Source organism: Elephas maximus, chromosome 18 (assembly GCF_024166365.1).
Source record: "Elephas maximus indicus isolate mEleMax1 chromosome 18, mEleMax1 primary haplotype, whole genome shotgun sequence".
NCBI classification, from domain to species: Eukaryota; Metazoa; Chordata; class Mammalia; order Proboscidea; family Elephantidae; genus Elephas; species Elephas maximus.
The window spans coordinates 40,415,045-40,438,467 of record NC_064836.1 but is presented as its reverse complement, the minus strand read 5'-3'; the positions used below and the strand labels follow the sequence as shown (position 1 = coordinate 40,438,467).

Sequence of the window (23,423 nt, the reverse complement as noted above, 5' to 3'; positions counted from 1 at the left end):
TACTTTATGATGGGTTTTTCTTTTTCAATACAGAAAAGCTCACTTTCAGAGAAGTGGTGTCTCCTCAAGAATTCAAACAAGGAGAGGACGCGGAAGTGGTTTGCAGAGTTAGCAGTTCACCTGCACCTGTTGTCAGCTGGTTGTATCATAATGAGGAAGTCACCACCATTTCCGACAGTTAGTATTTTGGTAACTCTCTAAGTTATATGTTTTAACAATACTGTATGTTTTTTAAAGTCTTTATCTACCTGGCTAACTACAGAAATTGAGCTCTTTGATCATAAAGGTCAAACAACTATTTTGAGAACCTTAAAGTTCTATACTATGGCCTGAGAGCCAAATTCCACCTACCTGCTGTTTTTGTGAGGTGTTACTGGAACACCATGGTCAACCGGTATGTATTGTCTACAGCTACTTTTGTGCAAAGTTGAGTAGCTGTGACACAGATGATTTTTTCCTACAAAATCTAAAATATTTACTACATGGGTGCTTTACGGAAAAAGTTTACCGCCTCTGCTGTATACTCAAGAAAGATTAATACCTTCCAAACAGCCTGCCGATACTAAGTAAACGATGGCAGCAATCCTCATGCATTAGATTCTACGTATCGTATTTCAGACGTGATCCCATGGCTTCACCATATGTAAACTTGATATCTATATGGATTCTTTTTATTATTCTGGGACTATTCTTTCAAGGACACCTACGTGTTCTAAATATTATGGTAAGATACATATGGGTATTAGAAAAGTATATTCATTGCAGTAGTCTTCATGATTTTGATTCAGACAGAGCTAAAATTCCAGAATAATATGACATCTGAAATTGAAAGCGTAATTTGCCTACATTATGCTACTTTCCCATTGTGCATTGGGAGCACTTTCAATTTAGAACATTTTTCAATGCACCTGCATTCCAGAGAGGTACCAAATAATTGAGTCTTTTTAAATAATCTCAGATGATTCTGTTCTGTGATTCCAAGAGATGAAATTTCTACAGTGTAAGAGAGAAAAAGGAGAGAGTTAGCATCTATTTTTAAATATATTCAGAGAACTTAATCATTTACAACAGTCATTTTTTTTTAATTTTGAAGGAATTTTTCTAGACTCAGCATATTTAGTGCTAGTTAGTTATTGGCCCTTTTTTTTCTATCACAAGTTAGTGAGAAATAACCCTCTATTTCCTCTTTTTTATTTTAGAATATCTGTGTTAGAATTAATTAATAAATGGTGTGGGCAAGTTGTGCAACTCATTTTCAGCTTCGTTTTCCTACAGTAATAAATAAAAAGCAGCCCATGAGTATTAGTTAAGTGACAATGTCTAAATATTTCCAGGTTGCCCAGTCTTAGCTTTCTAATGTGCATCTGGTTTAACCAAAAAAAAAAAAAAAAAACACAATCCTGTTGCCGCAAGTCAATTCTGACTCATAGCGACCTTGTAGGACAGAGTAGAACTGCCCCGTAGAGTTTCCAAGGAGCACCAGGTAGATTCAAACTGCCAACCTTCTGGTTAGCAGCCGTGGCACTTAACCACTGTGCCACCAGGGTTTCTGCATCTGGCTTAAGTACCCTTAACTACAAGAGGATTTTGAAATTAGGTACATTGTAAAAACATACATAGAGCCTCAAAGCAAAGATTGATGGTCAGGTGTAGTGGGGAGGTCAAAATGATGCTTCTGTGCTACAGCGTCGGTATTCTGTCCCCAGTATCCCAGGCTGCTGTGATGTGAATTGGGATTCTATTTTGCCTCTACTCCTTTCCTAGGCCCTGAGGCTTCGAACAGCTCTTCTAACTGCTCTGTACCTAATTAAAATTATTCATCTGTTAACCAGGGATAATTATCAATTAAAAAAAAAAAATGATGCTGAGCTTTAAATAAGACCTTAGGCATAAAATAAATATTTATTTGATGAATGAAAAACATATTTGGTGATATGGCTGGTTCTCAATCAATGACATTTATCTTTCTTATCTCTTCTGGTTGAGTTTTTAGATCCTAGGTGTCAGTTATACTAAAATTACATGCATTTAAACTAGCTATACGATCAGAAAATCCAGTGTAGGTAAAACACCAAAAAACCAAACCCATTGCCATCAAGTCAATTCTGACTCGTAGTGACCTTATAGGACAGTGTAGAACTGCCCTGTAGGGTTTCTAAGGAGCAGCTGGTGGATTTCAACTGCCAACCTTTTGGTTAGCAGCCTTACCTCTTAACCACTGTGCCATCAGGGCTTATGACTAGAAATAAATATGGCAGGCAAAACAAAAAGGAGACAAAAATATTGTTGTTTTTGTTTTAATCTTTTTTTTTTTTTTTTACTATAACACATAAAAGGATGCAAGTAAATAGTGAGGAAGAACAGACTTTTCTAACGTTGTAAAATTAGAGCAACTTGTCACATAGTTTGTCATCAAACCATGTGTACATTCTTAATGAATTTATAAGAAGTAGTATTCTTCACATGACTGTATCTTTTTTTAAAAAAAATTTTATTTTGCTTTAAGTGAAAGTTTACAAGTCAAGTCAGTCTTTCACACAAAAACTTGTGTACACCTTTTTACATACTCCCAATTGCTCTCCCCCTAATGAGACAACGCACTCCCTCCCTCCATTCTCTCTTTTTTTCGTGTCCATTTCGCCAGCTTCTAACCCCCTCTACCCTCTCATCTCCCCTCCAGGCAGGAGATGCCAACATAGTCTCAAATGTCCACCCGATCTAAGAAGCTCACTCCTCACCAGTATCCCTCGCCAACCCATTGTCCAGTCCAATCCCTGTTTGAAGAGTTGGCTTTTGGAATGGCTCCTGTCCTGGGCCAACAGAAGGTCTGGGGGCCATGACCACCGGGGTCCTTCTAGTCTCAGTCAGACAATTAAGTCTGGTCTTTTTACGAGAATTTGGGGTCTGCATCCCACTGATCTCCTGCTCCCTCAGGGGCTCTCTGTTGCATTCTCTGTCAGGGCAGCCATCAGTTGTAGGCGGGCACCACCTAGTTCTTCTGCTCTCAGGCTGATGCAGGCTCTGGTTCATGTGGCCCTTTCTGTCTCTTGGACTCATAATTACCTCATGTCCTTGGTGTTCTTCATTCTCCTTTGATCCAGGTGGGTTGAGACCAATTGATGCATCTTTGATGGCTGCTTGCTAGCATTTAAGATCCCATATGCCTCTCTCCAAGGTGGGATGCAGAATGTTTTCTTAAAAGATTTTATTATGCGAATTGACTTAGATGTCCCCTGAAACCATGGTCCCCAAACCCCCGCCCCTGCTACGCTGACCTTTGAAACATTCAGTTTGTTCCGGAAACTTCTTTGCTTTGCATTTAGTCCAGTTGTGCTGACCTCGCCTGTATTGTGTGTTGTCTTGCTCATCACCTAAAGCAGTTCTTATCTACTATCTAATTAGTGAATGCTCCCTTGTACCTTCCCTCCCCCCCACCATCTGGTAACCATCAAAGAATATTTTCTTCTCTGTTTAAACTATTTCTTGAGTTCTTATAATTGTGGTCTCATACAATATTTGTCCTTTTGCAACTGACTAATTTCACTGCTCATAATGCCTTCCAGATTCCTCCATGTTATGAAATGTTTCATAGATTCCTCGCTGTTCTTTATCGATGTGTAGTATTCCATTGTGTGAATATACCATAATTTATTTATCCATTCTTCCATTGATGGGCACCTTGGTTGCTTTTGTCTTTTTGCTATTTTAAACAGTGCTGCAATGAACATGGGTGTGCATATATCTGTTCTTGTAAAGGCTCTTATTTCTCTAGGATGTATTCCAAGGAGTGGGATTGCTGGATCGTATGGTAGTTCTATTTCTAGCTTTTTAAGGAAGTGCCAAATTGGTTTCCAAAGTGGTTGTACCATTTTACATTCCCACCAGCAGTGTTACAAGTGTTCCAATCTCTCCATAGCCTCTCCAACATTTATTGTTTTGTGTTTTTTGGATTAATGCCAGCCTTGTTGGAGTGAGATGAAATCTCATTGTAATTTTGATTTGCATTTCTCTAATGGCTAATTATTGTGAGCGTTTCCTCATGTATCTGTTAGCTACCTGAATGTCTTCTTTAGTGAAGTGTCTGTTCATATCTTTTGCCCATTTTTTAATTGGGTTATTTATCTTTTTGTAGTTGAGTTTTTGCAGTATCATGTAGATTTTAGAGATCAGGTGCTGATCGGAAATGTCATAGCTAAAAACTTTTTCCCAGTCTGTAGGTAGTCTTTTTACTGTTTTGGTGAAGTCTTTGGATGAGCATAGGTGTTTGATTTTTAGGACCTCCCAGTTATCTAGTTTTCCTTCTGCATTTTTAGTAATGTTTTATATGCTGTTTATGGCATGTATTAGGGCTCCTAGTGTTGTCCCTATATTTTCTTCCATGATCTTTATCATTTTAGATTTTATATTTAGGTCTTTAATCCATTTGGAGTTAGTTTTTGTACATGGTATGAGGTATGGTCTTGTTTCATTTTTTTGCAGACGGATATCTAGTTATGCCAGTACCATTTGTTAAAAAGACTGTCTTTTCCCATTTAACTGTTTTGGGGCTTTGTCATGACTGTATCTTATATGGTTTCTTTATTAGTGCTAGTGGAAAGAGATTAGGTTTATAACTTTGAAAGAAACATAAATGGGGATTTTTAATAATATAGTGGATCCAGGTAGCTTTCTGTTGTCTTAACTTGGTAAAAAAAAAAAAAAAAAACTTGGTACAGTGGTACAATTCAAAAACTCCAGGTAAAACAACAATAACATGCAAGTGCCCATCTTATTAACTATACTTGTGGTAGCATCTATGTGGCAGATGTTTCAAAATTTAAATTCCTACAGAATACTTGTAGTAGAGGTTTTCCATATCACTCATTAAAAGTTCTTTATGCTTTAAAATCTAAGCATTTAGGGAGTAAAGATGTTCGTTAAAAAAATTGAATATAATGTTTTTCAGTGATGTCCTGTTGGCTATGCTATTTTCAGATGCCCACTCAACCTTGACAAGTTTGAGAAGTATCTCTTAAAATTTCCAAATGCTCTGATTGACACCATGCTGCATCAAAAATAATGGATACCATCATATTTTTTTTAGTAACATTTTAATGTATTCAACTTCTAGTATAAAAGATGCAGCCAATACTTACTGAATACTTAGTATATGCTAGCTAGTGTATTAGAGATTGGGGTTTCAGTAGTCAACAAGATAATTAAGTCCACTGTCCTTCAATATCTATAGTTTAGTGGGAAACAGAAATAGGTAAATGAGTGAAAACAAAGTAAGCTGAGGCCTATGGTAAATTCAGTGAAAACGGATGATAAAGAAGGAGCACCTAATCTAATTAGGGCAGGGAAGGGTGTCAAAATCACTTGCCTGGAGGAAAAAATGACCTTTAAATATGAGTAGGAATTAATCAAATAAAAGGTTCCAGGTTTTTTTTTTTTTTTTCAGAAAGAGAGAATGCTATTCACAGTGGGCCCAGAGGTGAAACACAGAATGAATGGCAGGTTCTGAAACTGGAATAAGTTCAGAATAACTAGAGCTTGTGAATATGTACACTCCTAAGACTTAAATTAATGAATAAAATAAGGGACCGATAAGAAAGTAGGCTGGAGAGAAAGGCCTAGCCAATTTGACATGGCCTTGAAATCTCTGCTAAGGAATGTGTGGACATTATGCACTGGGGAGATCCTCGAAGGATTTCAATCAAGGGAATGATGTGATCTGATGTGTATTTAAGAAAGATATTAATGCCTCAGTGGGCAGAATGAATTGGATGAGAATGAAGACAAAATTTCAGCTTCCGAGAGAACAGTGCAGATGCCAATGAAATAAATGCTGGAGGAGGTGGAGACTTTGAGTAATGTCAAAGGGGAGACCCTGGTGGCGTAGTGGTTAAGTGCTATGGCTGCTAACCAAAGGGATGGCAGTTTGAATCTGCCAGGCACTCCTTGGAAACTCTATGGGGCAGTTCTACTCTGTCCTATAGGGTTGCTATGAGTCAGAATCGACTTGATGGCGCTGGGTAGCTTGGGTTACTGTCAGAGGAACAAGTGATAGGACGTGGAGTTGATTGGATATGCAAACAGAGATGCAGAAGTCAAGTATGACTCATGGAATTTGCCTGAGGAAAACCATTCCATTGACTGGCATTCACAGAGCTGAAGAATATCAGATGAGAAATTTCAGATGGATATAGTGACCTAAATTTCGACATGCTAAAATTGAGATACTTACAATCCTTCTACATAGGTACATCTTGTAAACTGTAATTATTTGGTTACAGATCTCAGATGAATAGTCTGGTCTGAAGAAAAATAAAATGTGTCATCAAAAATAGATGGTAATTGAAACAATACAAATAATTGAAACTGACCCTTGAGCTAGTATAGATTGAAAACAAAGGACTGAGGAAATAACCTACTTGAAGAAGCATAAAGCAGATAGCATATTGAGTTTTATCTGATTTCATTTATATTCCTTACTACAATAATGAAAAAATATATATCTTTTTTATAGTATCCATAGTTAGTTAACAAGGTAAGTTCACAGTTATTAAATATCTATAATTTAGTGAGATTACCCTGGTGTCTTTAGTGGTTAAGCATTTGCTAATCAAAAGGTCAGTGATTCCAACCCACCAGCTGCTCCCAGAAGAAAGATGTGGCAGTCTGTGTCTGATTTTTGGGGGGTATAGTTTTTTTTATAGTTTAGTGGGGAAGACAAATAGAGTGCAACAATTAAAGCTGTGGCTTCATCAGATATTTTCTGGAAACAATTATTAATGATATACTTTGGTCTGATAGTTTGCTGACATCAGTTCGTGGACTTTACACACACATTTAGAATTCGAGAAAGATTTTAATTGTTTTCTGCATGGAAAAGTTGTTTTTTTTTTTTATGCGAACATATATAATGTTATATGTATGTAGATTTAGCAGGTAACTAATGTCTTCCTAATGCCCTGACAGCTTTCTTACAAATAGTAAAACTAATATATTGAAATACCCATTCGAAGCTAGAGTTTTGCAATTAGAAGAAACACTGATATACTCCTACTACTCACTTATTTACTGTCTTATTATCTGACATTTCACATTTACAACAATAGTAAAAAATCTACTGTCTGACTATTTCATGCATTAACAATGTAACAGTAATGTATGCTGTGGTATGAGGCTAGAGTAACGCTGACTGTGAGGGTTAAGATTATGTGTCAACTTGGCTGGGCCATGAACTCACTGGTGTAACAGTTATGTAATGATGTAATTTGGCAGTTACGTAATGATGTAGTCATCCTGCATTTTGTGATCTGATGTGGTCAACCTCTATTTTCACATAACACTGACTTTCACATAATAACTTGGTCTTTGGAACCTAAGCATGTCAACAAGTGAGGAGTGTATGCCTATCAAAAATATATATTTTGTGGATTCTTATTCTTTCTCTTTTATATCAAGTATTGACTTTCTGAAAATAATGTTACCCTTTACTATTTTTCTTAATTCAAATAAATTACAAACATTAAAATATTATATTTTAAAGCATATATTTTAGTATATTACATAGTACAACATTAAAAAAAATGATCTAAATATGACAAAGTGCATCACTAATTTTTAAATGTTTCTGTTTACTAATGCTTCTCATTCTAATTTCCAGCTATAGGAATCTTTTCACTGAATTTGAAATACTGTGTATTTTTTAGGAATTCTGAGTAACTCCAGGACCTCTTATGAATTATGCTTCAAAATTTCTTGCATATTACCTTCCTTTATTCCCAATTATTCACTTGAAATTCTATGTTTGTGCTTTAATATACCAGGTGAAAAGACCTGCTTAAACATTTTGGGTCAACCAAAAGATGCTGTAGACATTATGAACAAGTTTAAAATTCCTAGGCTGAAAATCATATGCTTATAACTTTTTAATCAGTATTTTCTCCCTTAGATGGCCTCTGAATCTGGCGCTTTTTCACGTCTTGTTTGTTTTTTAGCTATTAGTCAACAAGTAACCACTTGCTTGCCTCTTTTAATGACAGTCTGGTAGTGCAATGGTTAAGTGCTCAGGTGCCAAGCAAAAGGTTGGCCATTGGAATCCACCAGTGTCTGTGTGGAATAAGAGACCTGGCAACCTGTTCTCAAAGATTACAGCCTAGGGAACCCTATTGGGTAGTTCTACTCTGTCATATAGGGTTGCTATGAGTCTGAATTGACTTGAAGTTACATGATAACAGTGTAGTATGATGATTATTCATTTTTCCAGCCAAAATCTCTCCCCTCACATTAAGGAAATGCAATGGCAAATAAGCCCCAACATCTGAACGGCTTAATGTCATACCAATTTATTTCTCAGTCATGGAAATTTCAATTGGCAGGAGAGGGAGAGGCAGGATTCTGCATCACACATGTCTTCAGTGACCCAGAATGAAGGAGGCAATTCTGTTTTTACAGATGACTTCCATGATTGCGCTAGCCTCCCTAGCAGGCCAGCACATAGGGGAAGAACAGTGAATGTTGGAACTGGCCTATAAAGTATACTTAAACTGTAGATATCTCAGGGACGAGGTACCTTAAGCATGAATCAGGGGCCGACCTGATGGCAGCTAACCACAACAACAGCAAAAATTTGCACAAAAGTTTGAAGGATGTGGGAGCTGTGCCTTTGTTATTCACCAGTGTATCTCAAATGCTTTTGAAAGTACCTACCAAATAGTTGGTTTTTGACACTATCTATGGATATACCAATTTAGAGTGTTGCTTGTATGAAGTGTTTCAAAGCAGGACTAGACATAAGAGCATTCTTAACTTGATAAGAACGGAAAGGTCTTAGTACTGAATCAAAACTAGGATGAAGATAAACTAACGTTATGGAAAGTAATGGTAGGCTGGGTGGCTACCTTGGGTATCCAGCTTATTTTACGTGATCAGTGAATTATGTGTATATGTATGCATGTGCACACACCCACACAAAATGGAATCTTGAAATAAATTTTATGAAGTCTAATCTATTCAGTTTTAAACTGGATTATCTTACGTTTAGTAAAAAAAAAAATCATCCTCTATAAAATTTGAAACATAACCATGTTGTATGTCCTTTATGTGACTTGCATATTATTGAATCCTTTCGCTGGCACCTCAGGGTATGCAAAAGTATAAGTTTAATTATTGTGTGTGGAAGGTTGTTCAATAAATTTTCTAATCCTTTTACATAGCCAATTCGCCATATATTTGCAGTCAAAACATTTTCATGTCTGCAATATCTAATCTCTTGGCATTATTCTTTTGTGTATCATTTCTGCATTCAGAGTACCAAGGGGAAAATAATAACCTTACCATTTTATGTGGAAATAAAGTCACCAATGTATTTTAGAAAACAAAAAGAAAAGGTGTAGCAAAGCATTGTGGAATGGAAAAATTGAAGTCACGAAATTACATTTTACTTTCAAATTTGAATTTGTTTGTTGGTGAAAAGTTTCATAGTGTCAGACAAGGGCCATATTTTAACTCTTAGCAATCTGGAACACACTGGACTCTGCCTTCAATTACTTATATCATTTCCTCCGCTGTGCTTACTTTTCAGATCGGTTCGCTATGTTAGCAAACAATAATCTACAGATTCTCAACATCAGTAAGAGTGATGAAGGCATATACAGGTGTGAAGGAAGAGTGGAGGCACGGGGAGAAATTGACTTCCGGGATATCATTGTTATTGTTAATGGTAAGCCATCAATAACGTATGCATATTTCATTGCTTCATTTTATCAGTATGCTTTTTAAAAAGGGCAACAGTGTAAACATCCCAACACTTAAGACTCCCCTAATAAACTTCTACCCTGGGAGAAATTTTCCTACCTCAGTAATGGCATTTCTTTCATTGTATTACAGCCTCAAGGGCAGGATCCATGACTTATTGAATACTGTCATCCTCATATCATTTTCCATGAGTCTAAGAAGTAGTTTCCTTTTGCTCAATTTGTAGCTGTTGAAAGAATGCTGAATGAATCATAGTAAAATGGCCCATTAAACTTTTAAAACATGCATTATTTTACTTAAATTAGTCTAGTTGATATTATTTATAGTTTTTTCTCAAATTTCATAATTGAATTCATAAGATTGCCCTCTCAAGTATCAACAAACACTAATAGTTAAGTTTATGATATTATGATGGGATCTCTTTACTCAAAAAATGCCCTCAAATATTGCCTGCTATGTTTTTTATCTTGCATTTTGTACTGCATTTTTTGTCTCTGTTAACAGGACATTCTATGAGGCCAGACGACATAGTAAAGATATGCTAGATGCCGCCATTTTGGTCATCTAATACCTTATCAAGACATGCCCATGAGACCTCTTTAGCATCTCTCAAATACATCCTATTTTCTCTTTCATAATGTCTTCCATGAAAATGCTGCCCTTTCTAATAGTTTTTTTTTTTCTTTGATTGTTACAACTTGGTTCCCCTACTCTCAATTTCACCACTTCAACTTCCTTTCTACCAAACTTTTCCTTGTGAAAATTCTTCAAAGTTTCCCGTTACCTCAGGACAAATTCTAAACAACTTTTGATCACAGAAGAAGCCTTTTAGGATCCCACCCCTTTCTTAATCACTCTGCCAATGTCACCGTATGTGTCAGCCATATAGAAATAATAGGAGAACCCTATATAAATCCACTTTTACAATTTCATCTTTTGCTTCCCAAAGTAACAATCTAACAATTACTATAAAGATAGATTTCTATAAGCAGAATATTATTTTTCCTTTTTGAAATTAAGGAGTTAGCCAAGAGTGTCCTATGAGCTCGGGCCGAAACAGGGGAAAATGAATTATTATCTTTTTTTCATATCCTTACCCAAATGCTTCCTTTTAATTTTTTATTAATTTCTACCTCTTTTGACCCAGAATTAACCCCACCTCTCACCCCATACAGTCTCTCTCTAGTTTCTCATGTAGAGTAGAGACGACCAGGAATATCGTGTAAGTCTAAAAGAGTTATGTCTTCCTTTGTAGACAAGTAGTTTAACTGCAAATACCGTGCTAAGAGCGAAAGGAAATCGTAAATCAATGCTATTTTTTTTTTAATTCCCTCTTTCTCTGAGTCTATAATTAATTGGGATTTGTAGATAATAAAATGGGATAGACGAGGGGTGGTAGGGACCTATAAGCTAAGCAAATTGGTAGAGATTATGCAGATTAATGGGGGACAGCCAAGCACAGGTCCTCAGAGGAGCCTGGTTTTTTAGGTGCTTTTTGGGAGTTCAAAGTTCAGTATTTTTTAACAGTGTCATAAATAGCCACTGGAAAATTTAATCATCAATGCAGGAGGAATATCTCAGTGCATAAAAGGTAGGTTTCAATTATTTTCTTAAATCTATACCCATGTCAGCAAAAAAGAGGAAGCCCCTAAATGAGATAGATTGACACAGAGGATACAACAATGGGCTCAAGTATAACAAAGATTGTGAGGATGGCACAGGACCAGGCAGTGTTTTGTTCTGTTGTACGCAGGGTCACTTTGAGTTGGAACCAACTCAGGGGCACCTAACAACAGCAACATATACCTGTATCAAAGCCGTGGCGGAACAGTGTTTAAGAGCTCAGCTGTTAACCAAAAGGTTGGCAGTTCACATCCACCAGTTGCTCCCTGGAAACCCTGTGAGGGCAGTTCTACTCTGTTCTGTAGGGTCAGTATGATTCAACATCACTGAACAGCGTTCTCTATCATTCTCTCTCTCTGTCCCTAGTATATATAATAAATGAAGGTAACCTGCAGTAACTGTTTAGTGTGACAATTACAACTTAGCTATCTACCTTACTTTGTCTCCAAAAGAATTTAAAGTGGCTTAAAAAAAAAAAAAATTTTTTTTTTTAAAATATATTTGGTCATGGAAAAGTCTTTGTGCTTCAGTATTCTCATATGAAAATGGGATTATAAGTATAAATTAATATGTGTAAAGTTCTTTACAAAAGTGCTTAGTTCATAGGAAGCAATATATAAAACCCAAAAACTGTTGCTGTTGAGTCTATTCCAACTCATAGCGACCCTATGGAACAGAGTAGAACTGCCCCATCGGGTTTCCAAGGAGTGGCTGGTGGATTTGAACTGCCTACCTTTTGGTTAGCAGCCAAGCTAACCAAACCACTGTGCTACCTGTGCTCCATAAATATAAATTAATATGTGTAAAGTTCTTTACAAAATACTTAGTTTATAGGAAGTAGTATAAAAGTGTTTATTATTACTATTATATGTTACGTGTATGCATATGTAGTTATACATATGTTTTACTAAAATATTAACAAGTCTGATATTAAAAAAGGAACTGCTATCTGGGAGATACTTTAATGCATTTTATAGCATTTTCTAATTTGTTTCTATACTTGATCATGTGTGAGTGTTGACAAATTTAAGATTACATTCATTTTGAGAGAAGGATTATTTGAATGTGCGATGGTGTCCAGGTAACAAAGTTTGAGTCTTCACATCTGTCATGGTCTGCATTCTAGTTGGAATATTTACTTTGTACTAGGAGCCCTGGTAGTAATGAAATTAAGCATTTGGCTGCTAACCAAAAGGCTGGCAGTTCGAACCCACCAGCTACTCTGCAAGAGGAAGACTTGGCGATCTGCTTCCATGATGATTACAGCCTTGGAAACCCTATGGGACAATTCTACTCTGTCCTACAGGGTTGCTGAATAGGAATCAACTTGAAAGCAATGCGTAGGAGTATTGTTATTTATTTCAGGGTTATAAGTAGATAAACGTTGAACTGTGTTCATTTGTACCATTCAAAAAAATCACGTAGACAATGTCCTATTCTGACTGCGTGAAGTTGACCCTCTCAAAAGCAAAGCATCCTCTCCCACATTTCAGTTTCCTCTGAGAGAATCCACCACAAATTCCAATCTGACCGCCTTTGCTGGAACATCACTTTATCTCCGATTCTAATTAGTCACATTTTCCTTTTTCAGTCACAAGCTTCATAATCTAGATTTTCTGGAACTGGTTTTCTAGAAAATGACAGTGTTCTCAAAATCAACCATTGATTTATTCTCCTCTTGGATGATACGGTGGGACCCTTTGAGGGAATGTACTGACTGATGCCACCAGAAGCTATGCTTTTCTTTCACATTTTGCCTTTACTTCAGCAAGACAAGTCATTCTATTCCAGCCTTATTGATTCTTGCCTTTCTTACCGTCTCCTTTTAAATCTTGAATTCTCTCTAAAAGTTCCCCTTATTATTTATCTCTCATAAAAACATCTTGAAGGTGTTCCAATGAAAAGTTTGCTTCTTGAAGACGTTTCAATGGCAAGTTTGAGGCTGCATAAAAAATAATAAATTAAAGCACTTGTAAATATATTGTTTCTTCAGCTATAAAATTTGAGTCTTGTTCTGAGTCTCACCTGTCAAGCTCTTATATCCCAAGCTCTTTCATTCTTCTCTCTCTCTCTTTTTTTTTTGCTACTAATTTTTTATCCTTATACTTTTGCCTTTTACCCTGTACCTCTTTCATCTGTGTCATTCTCCCTAAATGTAGTGAAATCCCAACCAAATAATCTGTCAGCTGTTTCTTCGCATGCAGTGCTTCCTTGTCAAATACCTGCTCTGTAAGAAGCTCTGCTCTTTCTCCCTTTGCTTGCGTTTGGCACACTCTCCTCTCGCGTTTCCACCCTACCATTCCATCATCCTCCATTGTGCTAACAATTAATTGAAAGATACCCTTTCTTGGTTCTTCAGTACTACTACCAATGTTAAATGTTAAAAATCTATGTTTCTGAAGTCCCTGTACAATTTTCTTACTATATTTCTCAATGCCTGTGAATTATTTTAAGAAGATTATACATCACTTTTCTTTGCCATGTGATGTGTGATGATTCCAGTGGAAGGATAATGTATTTCTAACCCGTCAATTATCTGACTTGCTTTGGCCAATAGTATAGAAGCAAACATAATACATACCATGGCCGAAAACGAGCTTGCAATAACTAGTGCATGTGTCCACTATCTCTCTTGCTCTTTTCTTCTGCCTTGAAAATACCATGAACCAAATAGGGACTTCTTCATTCTGAATACCATGATGAAGACAGAGATGACCTGTAGCTGCAGATACAAGAGTGAGAGATAAAACATAATTTTTAAAGCACTGATATTTTAGAATTGTTTGTTATTATAGAAAACTTGACAAATGCTATGCCAGCAGCTCCCCCCTGCCCCCACTTAAACAAGCAATTTAAACACTATCTGACCTTGGGTTACTTCCTGAAATAACATCCCTGAGTGTCCGTTAGACATCTTATTGTCCTTCTTTCCCTCGATGGTGATAACTTACCATGAATTTTTTACCACCTCATCAAAAATTGACTATGTAGGTGAAGATTTTGGAAGTTTCTTCTATATTTTATTCATGTTTGTTCAACAGGTATTTGCAAAGTGTTGCCTATATGTTTCACAGTATGTGAGTACTAGAAATGCTAATAAATCTACTACGTCAATTCCCTTAAAGTACTTACAGTTTTATCTCAACACCCTAAAGTAATAAACTTTACCAAAGTCAGTAATTATGGCACTGCTGAATGCATTAAAAAAAAAAAATGCTTTAAAATATGTGAGTACTAGAAATGCTAATAAATCTACTACGTCAATTCCCTTAAAGTACTTACAGTTTTATCTCAACACCCTAAAGTAATAAACTTTACCAAAGTCAGTAATTATGGCACTGCTGAATGCATTAAAAAAAAAAAATGCATTAGCATGTAATAAATGCAATTTTGTAGATATTCACAGACTGTTTTATTAAGAAGGGGCACCTACTGTCGCCCAAGAGTGGAGACTACCTAGACACTTATGATAAACCCAATGATGGGGAAGAGTTATTTAGTGGAATAGAAAAGGAGAAAATATATTCCAGGTGGATAGAACAGCATCTGTAAAAGCAGCCAAGTGTGTGAGATGCACAAAACATCCCAGTAACTTAACTGTTCCAGTAATACAATATTTTGGGGGAAGGAATGATGGTGGTGTTATTCAGTTGGTTTAGGGATCAGGTAGAGATGGAGCTGGAAAGCATGTATGGGCAGATCATGGAGGACTGTGGATATGCCATTAAAAACTTGGACTTTCTTTTATGGGACCATGATAAGCTACCATTGAAGACAGGAGATACTAAAGAGTAAGTAAGGTGACAGGATAGAGACGAGGGAGAGTGGGAATGGGGGGTAGGGGGGACAATTGACATCAAGGGAGTGATAATTAGGGCCTATACTAAAGGATAAGAAAATGAAGATGAAATAAAATCAAGAATCGTTTGACATAAATTCATCATGCTACACTAGTGTCAAGGAAGCCAAGGGAATTAAGTATAATTGCAAGATTTCTAGTGTGAATGCCAGGCTTCCAGTGTATCACATGTAAGCACAAGTGACCAGTAAGGTGTGAACTGAAATATGTCTGCTAAATTTGGCAATTATGGGTTACTAAAGTCATGATGGGGTCTCTATGAGTCGGAACCAACTCCCCAGCACCTAACAACAACAGAGTCACTTGGGAAAAAGATATCACTTGAGTAATCTGGGTAAAATTCAGATTTCAATGACTCGAAGGATGAATATACACATACATTCATTGAAGAATGAAGGTACCGAAGATACAGCACCTAGTACCTGAGGTTGCTAGAATCAACTATTAAATGGGAATCATTATAAAGTTAAGGACTAGGATTGGTGGTCTGGGTGTTTGAGGAAGATTCACCTTGGACATGAGGAAGGATGTGTAATTGCTGAGCCTGGAAGAAAGGAATTAAAACTGGTTGAGGACGTGGATAAATTAACAGGTAGGTCTGGTAGATAATTTGAGAGAAATCTTGCCACATACCTTAATAGTCTATTTCTAATCACTTGACTTTCCTCCTCTAGCAAATATCAATGTAATATTTCTCAAATATTTTCAATATTTTAAATACATACTTAGGCTATACATACTTAGGCTTGCTGTTTATTAGATCTTCGGGTAACCTTTCAACTGACTTAAAACTTTTCTTTATCTAGTCCCTTTATCACTGACTGCCTTTTTTCATATCATACCTTGCTTGACTTTTACATGCTATGTGAAATCTTTCAAAAGCAGAGCTACAGAGATATTTGCAAAATTGTCTGACCATTGTTTCGTTAAAGCCCTGAACTTTTTACTAGCTAATTATACTACACAAACACACGTGTCCACTTCTACACAAATCTTGAGTACATTCTTTAAAAAAAGATCAAAATCATCCCTCTTGCTTTAATCCATGACCATCAGATTCTCAGCCCATAGTTGAAGTGCTATCCAAGACTACTCAGAAAAAGTTCATATGGATGAAAGATCTGGAAATAGCTTTTAAATTTAAAGTGTAGCAAGTAACTCATTGCCATCGAGTTGCTTCTGACTCATAGCGACCCTACAGGGAGGAGAAGATCTGTTCGATAGGGTTTCCAAGGCTAAGAAACCAGTACACCACGTCTTTTTCCCGTGGAGCGGCTGCCGGGTTCGAACTGCTGACCTTTTGGTTAGAGCCGAGTGCTTAACCACTGTACCACTAGGGCTCCTTATAGTCAATAGTGGGTTATTTTTATAAAATGTGATTTTAAGGTGTAATGATTCATTATTTTCTGAATCTTTTGTAAATTTGTGAAAAATGATTGGCTAACTGCTGGTTCAAATTTGAAGTAATGGAAGCAGGAACAATTGAGATTGAATGAAAAACACCTAGTAGTACCATTTTAAAGCAATTGCGCTCTTAGTCTTTCTTTGAACATTAAAATCAGCAGTGGATGATAATGGCCAGAGGTATTTGTGCAAGTAGACATAAAGTGCACTCCATTATTGCAGTGATCCTCAGGCAGTGACCTTGTATTCCTACCTATTTCTAGTCTTTTCTTAAACTTAAGAAAATGAGGAAAGTGTAATTTATCCTTTATAATAAGTGAAACGTTAAGTCAGATTTTTTTCCCTTAATTTCTATGTAATTTTGTATAAAGTAAAACATATATAACTGCTTAACGGGCAGTGAACTGGTCCCTCATTTACTAATAATGTAATTGATTTAATCTAATGGACAGATATTTTAAGTCAATTTAAAGACTAGATATTACCGGGGAATTTGTGATTTATAAAAATCATATGCAATATGTAATTTAACCAAAGGTCAAGAAGTAAGCATTGATGAAAGCCAGAATATTGTTAATTTTAATATTTTTTTTCTCCTAATAATGCCATTGAGTTTCAAAGGTTAGCAGACTAGGAATAAAAGGAAATAAGAAAATATAAATCTCTCCCAAACTCTGATCTAGCTACTCTTTTAGAGATGTTCAAGTTTTAAGAAAATTTTAGGTAGGCAGATGGATAGATGGTAGATAGTTAGATACATAGGTAGGTAGGTAGATAGATAGATGGATAGACAGACAGATAAATAGATCCCCTGCAGAGATCTAGGCATGGGTTTCTGTGCCTTTCTCCTCCGCTATTTAATTGATGTGACTGATTAGTATAGTTCCTCCCCTTTCTGATTCTCCACTTTCTATTTTCATTTACTCAGGATTGTCTGGGTACACTAAGAGTGGCATAAGGTCCTATCTGAAAGGCTGTGGAAAAGTATGTATTTACAATGTATTTCTTTTCAATCCTTGATTAAGAGAGAAGGCACGCATTTTCTCATGAGTGGGATTAGATTCCTACAATGAAGTTACCCAGATGGCCCACTTCTGCTGGACATCTAGTGTTGATCTCTGTATTTGTATCTAACATTTGGTTAATGAGTACACAAGTGAATACTATCTTTCGTGATAAAAATCTTTAAGTTGCTTCAAGTAGTCACAGATCACGGCAGTAATGCAGATTTTTGATATTTCATAGAATTAATTGGAAAAGGAAATTCAGGATAACACCTAACATGAAGATGAATGACATTCAGGAATACTAATATCTAAGTTACTTTGCAAAGGCATTTTGAGTTCTGTTCATCAAAAGGTGCTGCACTAAAGTGTAATTTAGGAGAAACCATGTCCAATTTTACTCACACTTCAATTTATGTATCCAGTAACTCTTGCACTGTTTTTGTTTACATCATAATCTATGGCTTTTAATAAAATTCTGGGGATGCAGAGTCCATACTTACAACAGAGAAAATAGATAAGCAGCAGAGAAATTTCAGTTTAAGCTAGACTCAGGCTAACTTCATTGAATTGTAAGTATAACTGGTTCCTAGTAAAACTGGTTCCTTGTACTAGTTCCTGTGTTTTAGTTTGTTTTTCCCCTTCATGTAAAGTTTTCTCCCTGTTTATGTGAAATTATCTCACATACTAGGCCATTAATGCTTCAAGAACAAGGACTATGTTTTATACCCTCGAAAAACATTTTAGACCTTTGCATATTTAAGACAGTCAATAACTTTTGGAATGATTTCTTCAGTTTTTAATTATTGATCACAAAATGTGGTCACTTCACCCATAAAAGATACTTTATTTCATTTATTAGGTTAAATAATCCAAATCATTTTACCTTTGCCTTGAGAGTACAAAAGATTGGCAGTTCATATCTACCAGCTGCTCCTTGGAAATCCTATTGGGCAGTTCTACTCTGTTCTATAGGGTCGCTATAAGTCAGAATCGGCTTGATGGCAATGGGTTTTTTTTTGTTTTTTTTTTTTGGTTTGTTACACCACTAGTCTACTGAACCAATTCCCAATTATTTTGAATATATGTTTTGAATCATTTTTATGATTTTTATATATATATATAAACATATGTTATATATTTATATGTACATGTATTTATATAACCAACATAAAATGATATATATTATATATACATATTATACATAGGGAAACCCCGGTGGCATAGTGGTGAACTGCTATGGCAACTAACCAAAAGGTCAGAAGTTGGAGTCCACCAGGTACTCTTTGGAAACTGTAGCAGTTCTCCTCTGTCCTATAGGGTCGCTATGAGTCGGAATCAACAGCAATGGATTTTCGGGAATCATATATACATATACATGTAATTAATGTTTTATATTTTGGTTTATATATATATATATAGTGGTTAAGAGCTACAGCAAGCTACGGCTGCTAATCAAAAGGTTGGCTGTTTGAACACACCAACTGCTCCTTGGAAACCCAGTGGGGCAGTTCTACTCTGTCCCATGGGGTCTCTGTGAGTCAGAATCAACTCGAGGGCAAAGGGTTATTTATATCAATACCACATTAATTATATATGTATATATATAATAACAAAAATTGCCATTTTAATCATTCTGAAGTATATAATTCATTGGTATTAATTACACTTACAATGTTAGGCAGCCATCACCATTATTTACAAAATATTTTCATCATTGTAAGTGGAAACCCTTTAGCAGTAAGTAATAACCCCACTTACTTTATGTCTCTATTAATTTTCCTATTTCAGGTATTTCCTATAAATGGAATCAATATGTATCCTTTTCTGTCTATTTCACTTAGCATGTTTTCAAGGTTCATTCTTTTCATAGTATATATCTTCACTTCATTTTGTTTTTGTGGCTTATTAATATCAGAATCCTGGTGGTGCAGTGATTAAGTACTTTGGCTACTAACCAAAAGGTCAGCAGTTCAAATCCACTAGCTGCTCCTTGGAAACACTATAGGGCAGTTCTGCTGTGTCCTGTAGGGTTGCTATGAGTCGGAATGGACAGCAATGGGTTTTTAATATTCCCTATATTATATATGTATGTGTTATGGATAGAATTGTGTTCCTCAAAAATGTGTGTTGTAAATTCTAACCCTATACCTGTGGTTATAATCTCATTTGGGAATGGCTTTTCTTTGTTATGTTAATGAGGCAGTATTAGTGTAGGGTATGTTTTAAGTCCATCTATTTTGAGATATAAACCAAGTAGATTAGGGACAGTGCAGCAAACAAGCATGCATGGGAGAAGATAGATGCCACACCACAGAAAGATCACCAGGGAACCAAGTAACAAGGACCTTCCCCCAAGGCCAAAAAGGAGAGAAAGCCTTCTCCTATGCCAGAGCCCTGAATTCAGACTTCTAACTTCCGAAACTGGGAGAAGGAAAAAAAAAAAATTCTGTTGTTTAAAGTCACCTACGTGTTTCTGTTACAGGAGCACTAGATAACTAAGGCAGTGTGTAACACATATTGTTTGCCTATTCATATGTTGAGTTGCTTACATATTGTAGCTATTATGAATAATGCTGCAATGAACACTGGTATGTTTATCAGTTTGAGTCCCTGTTTTCAGTTTTGTTGGGCAAATATTTAGGAGCAGAATTGCTGGGTTGTATGTTAATTCTCTGGTTAAATTTTTAAGGAACCATCAAATTTTTTTATCAAATTATTTTCCATGGCTGTTGCACCTTTTTGCATTCCCATCAGAAATGTGTGAGTGCTCTAATTTCTCCATATCTTTGCCAATGCTTGATATTTTTCTTTCTCCTTTGCTCCTTCCCTCCTTTTTTTTTTTTTTTTTTAATTTGTCCTTTTTATTGTGGCAATGAAATGGTATCTCAGTATGGTTTTGAAATGCATTTTCCTAGTGACTAATGATTTCAAGCGTCATTTCATGTGCTTACAGACCATTTGTAGATCTTATTTGGAGAATCGTCTATTCAAGTCCTTTACCCAATTATTAATTGGGTTGTTTGTATTCTTGTTGTTCAATTGTAACAGTATTATATATATTCCGGGTACTAAATCTTACCAGATATTTGGTTTGCAAATATTTTTTCCCAGTATGCAGGTTCTCTTTTCACTTTTTCCATAATGTTCCTTGATGCACAACTGCCTTTAAACTTGAAGCCCAAGTTATCCTTTTTTTTCTTTTGTTGCACATCTTTTTGCTGTAATATCTAAGCATCCATTGCCAAACACAAGACCATGAAGATTTAACCTGTGTTTTTCTTCTAAGTGTTTTATGGTTTTAATTTTTATGTTTAGGTAATAATTGATTTTGAGTTAATTTGTGTATATGGTGTGAGGTAGAAGTCATAGTTTATTTATTTTGTATGTGGAAATCAGGTTGCCCCATGCCTTAGACTGGGTTCTCTAGAGAAGCAAAACCAGTGACGTGAGTGTGTATGTGTGTGTATATGCATACATATACACATGAGAGAGAGAGGGAGAGAGAGATTTATATCAAGGAAATGGCACATGGGGTTGTAGAGGCTAGAAAGTCCCAATTCCATGGATCAGGCTGGAGGCTTCACCTGACTCAGGTAGCTGCAAGGATGGTGAGCCCAAGATTTGCAGGTCAGACGGTAGGCCTATGGGTCACAGGCTATGGAAAACAGCAAATCTGAAGGTAAGCAGGTAAGACAGCAGATCGCTGGCTTACAGGCTATGGAGGCAGGTAAGCTGCTAGCTCAAGTCCCAAAAACCAGAGGTCAGATACAGAATCCAGAGTAAGCAAAAGCCAGCAAGCTTTGCCGGAAAAGTCCATCTGTATTGGGTACAAGCCATGCCAACGAATCTCACTTTCAACTGATTGGCTGCTCATAGCAGATCTCATCATGGAGGTGATTACATTAGATCAGATCTCATTATGGAGGTGATTACATCATTACATAGCTGCCAAACTACATCATAACTGCAAAACCACTGAGAATCATGGCCTAGCCAAGTTAACACACAGCCTTAACCGTTAAACACCCCAGTACCATTTGTTGAAGAGATTACTCTTTTCCTATTCCTTGTACTTACCACCCTGTCAAAAATCAATTGGCTATAGATGTATGAGCTTACATCTGGACACTCAATAGTATTCCATTGGTCTATATGTCTGCCTTTATGCAAGCGTAATACTGCTTTGATTACTGTAGCTTTATAGAAAGTTTGAAATTGAGAAGTGTGAGTGTTACAACTTTGTTCTTTTTTCAGATTGTTTTGGCTGTTTGGGACCCCTTTTAAGTCTACATGAATTTGAGAATTAGCTCTTTATTTCTGCCATAAAAAGGCTATTAAATTTCAGCAGTTAAGTGCTCAGCTGCTAACTAAAAGACCAGCAGTTCGAGCCCACCCTCGGGAGAAAGAATAATTCTATAAAGATTTACCACCTTGAGGACCCTGTAGGGAGCTCTGCTCTGTCCTATAGGGTCCCTGTGAGTTGGAATTGATTGAACGGCAATGGGTTTTTTAGATGTGGAATCTGTAGGTTGCTTTGGATAATATTGATATCTTAGCAATATTAAGCCTTCCAATCCATGGCCATGGACTGTCTTTCCATTTGTTTATTTCTTCTTGAATTTCTGTCAGCAACGTTTTGTGGTTTTCAGTGTGCAAGTCTTTCACCCCCTTGGCTAGATTTAGTCCTAGGTTTTTTTTTTTTTCCTTACTTTATTGTGAATGGAATTGATTTCTCAATTTCCCTTTCTGATTGTTCATGCTGGTGTATAGAAATGAAGTTATTTTTGCATGTTGATTTTGTACCCTGCAATTTTGCTGAATTTGTTTATAGCTATAGTAGCTTTTTTGAGGATTTTGAGTATAGGATTATGCCTCCTGGAATAGTCATAATTTTACTTCTTCCTTTCCAATTTGTGTACCTTTTTTTAATTTTCTTTTCTTATTTTTCTGGCTAAAACTTCCAGTGCAATGTTGAATAGCAGTGGTGAGAGTAGGCGTCTTAATTTTTCTTGTTCTTGGGGGAAAAATATTCCACCTTTCATCATCGAATGTTGTGTTTGCCATGGGTTTTTCATAAATAGAAGTTTCTTTCTATCCCTAGTTTTCTGATTGTTTTTATAAAAAAAAAAAGTTGGATTTTTTTTCAAATGTCTTTTCTGCATCAATTGAGATGACCATATGTTTGTTTTGTTTTTGTTCTTTCACTGACTAATTTTCTTATGTTAATCTACCCTTGTATTTGTGGCATAAATTCCATTTGGTCTTGGTGTACAACCCTTTCAAGTATTCTGTTAGATTTAGTTTGCTCATACTTTGTTGAGGATTTTTGCATCTGTATTTATAAGGATTGCAAAACAAAAACCAAGCCCGTTGCAGTCGAGTCAATTCCAACTCATAGTGACCCTATGTAAGGATTACTGGTCTATAATTTCTTTTTCTAGTGATTTCTTTGTCATTCTTTGGTAGCACGGTAATGTTGGCCTCATAGAGTAAGGTAGGAGTATTCCCTCTTCTATTTTTTAGAAGAGTTTGATAGGGATTGGTATAATTTCTTCTTCAAATGTTGGATAGAATTTACAAATAAAGCTTTGTGGTCTTTGTCCTTTTATTTGTTGGTAGGTTTTAATTGCTAATTGAATATTTTTACTTAGTATATGTGTGATGAAATTTTTTTTTAAGTCAGTGTAATTTATGTGTTGCTAGAAATTTGTCCCTTTTTTATGTTATTCAATTTGTTAGTGTACAGTTGTTCTTTGTAAGGCTGGTACCAATGTCTCCACTATCTT

General features: G+C 36.1%; 1 protein-coding gene across 2 annotated transcripts in view; it reads left to right on the top strand.

The window, feature by feature from the left end:
* Positions 1–23,423, top strand: part of NCAM2 (neural cell adhesion molecule 2) — a 553,783-nt gene that overhangs the window by 304,738 nt on the left and 225,622 nt on the right. For both annotated transcript variants that reach the window (XM_049857852.1, XM_049857854.1), the window contains exons 4-5: positions 34–177; positions 9,572–9,709. In XM_049857852.1, the coding sequence (XP_049713809.1) occupies positions 34–177; positions 9,572–9,709 (282 nt within the window). The remainder of the gene's footprint in view (positions 1–33; positions 178–9,571; positions 9,710–23,423) is intronic.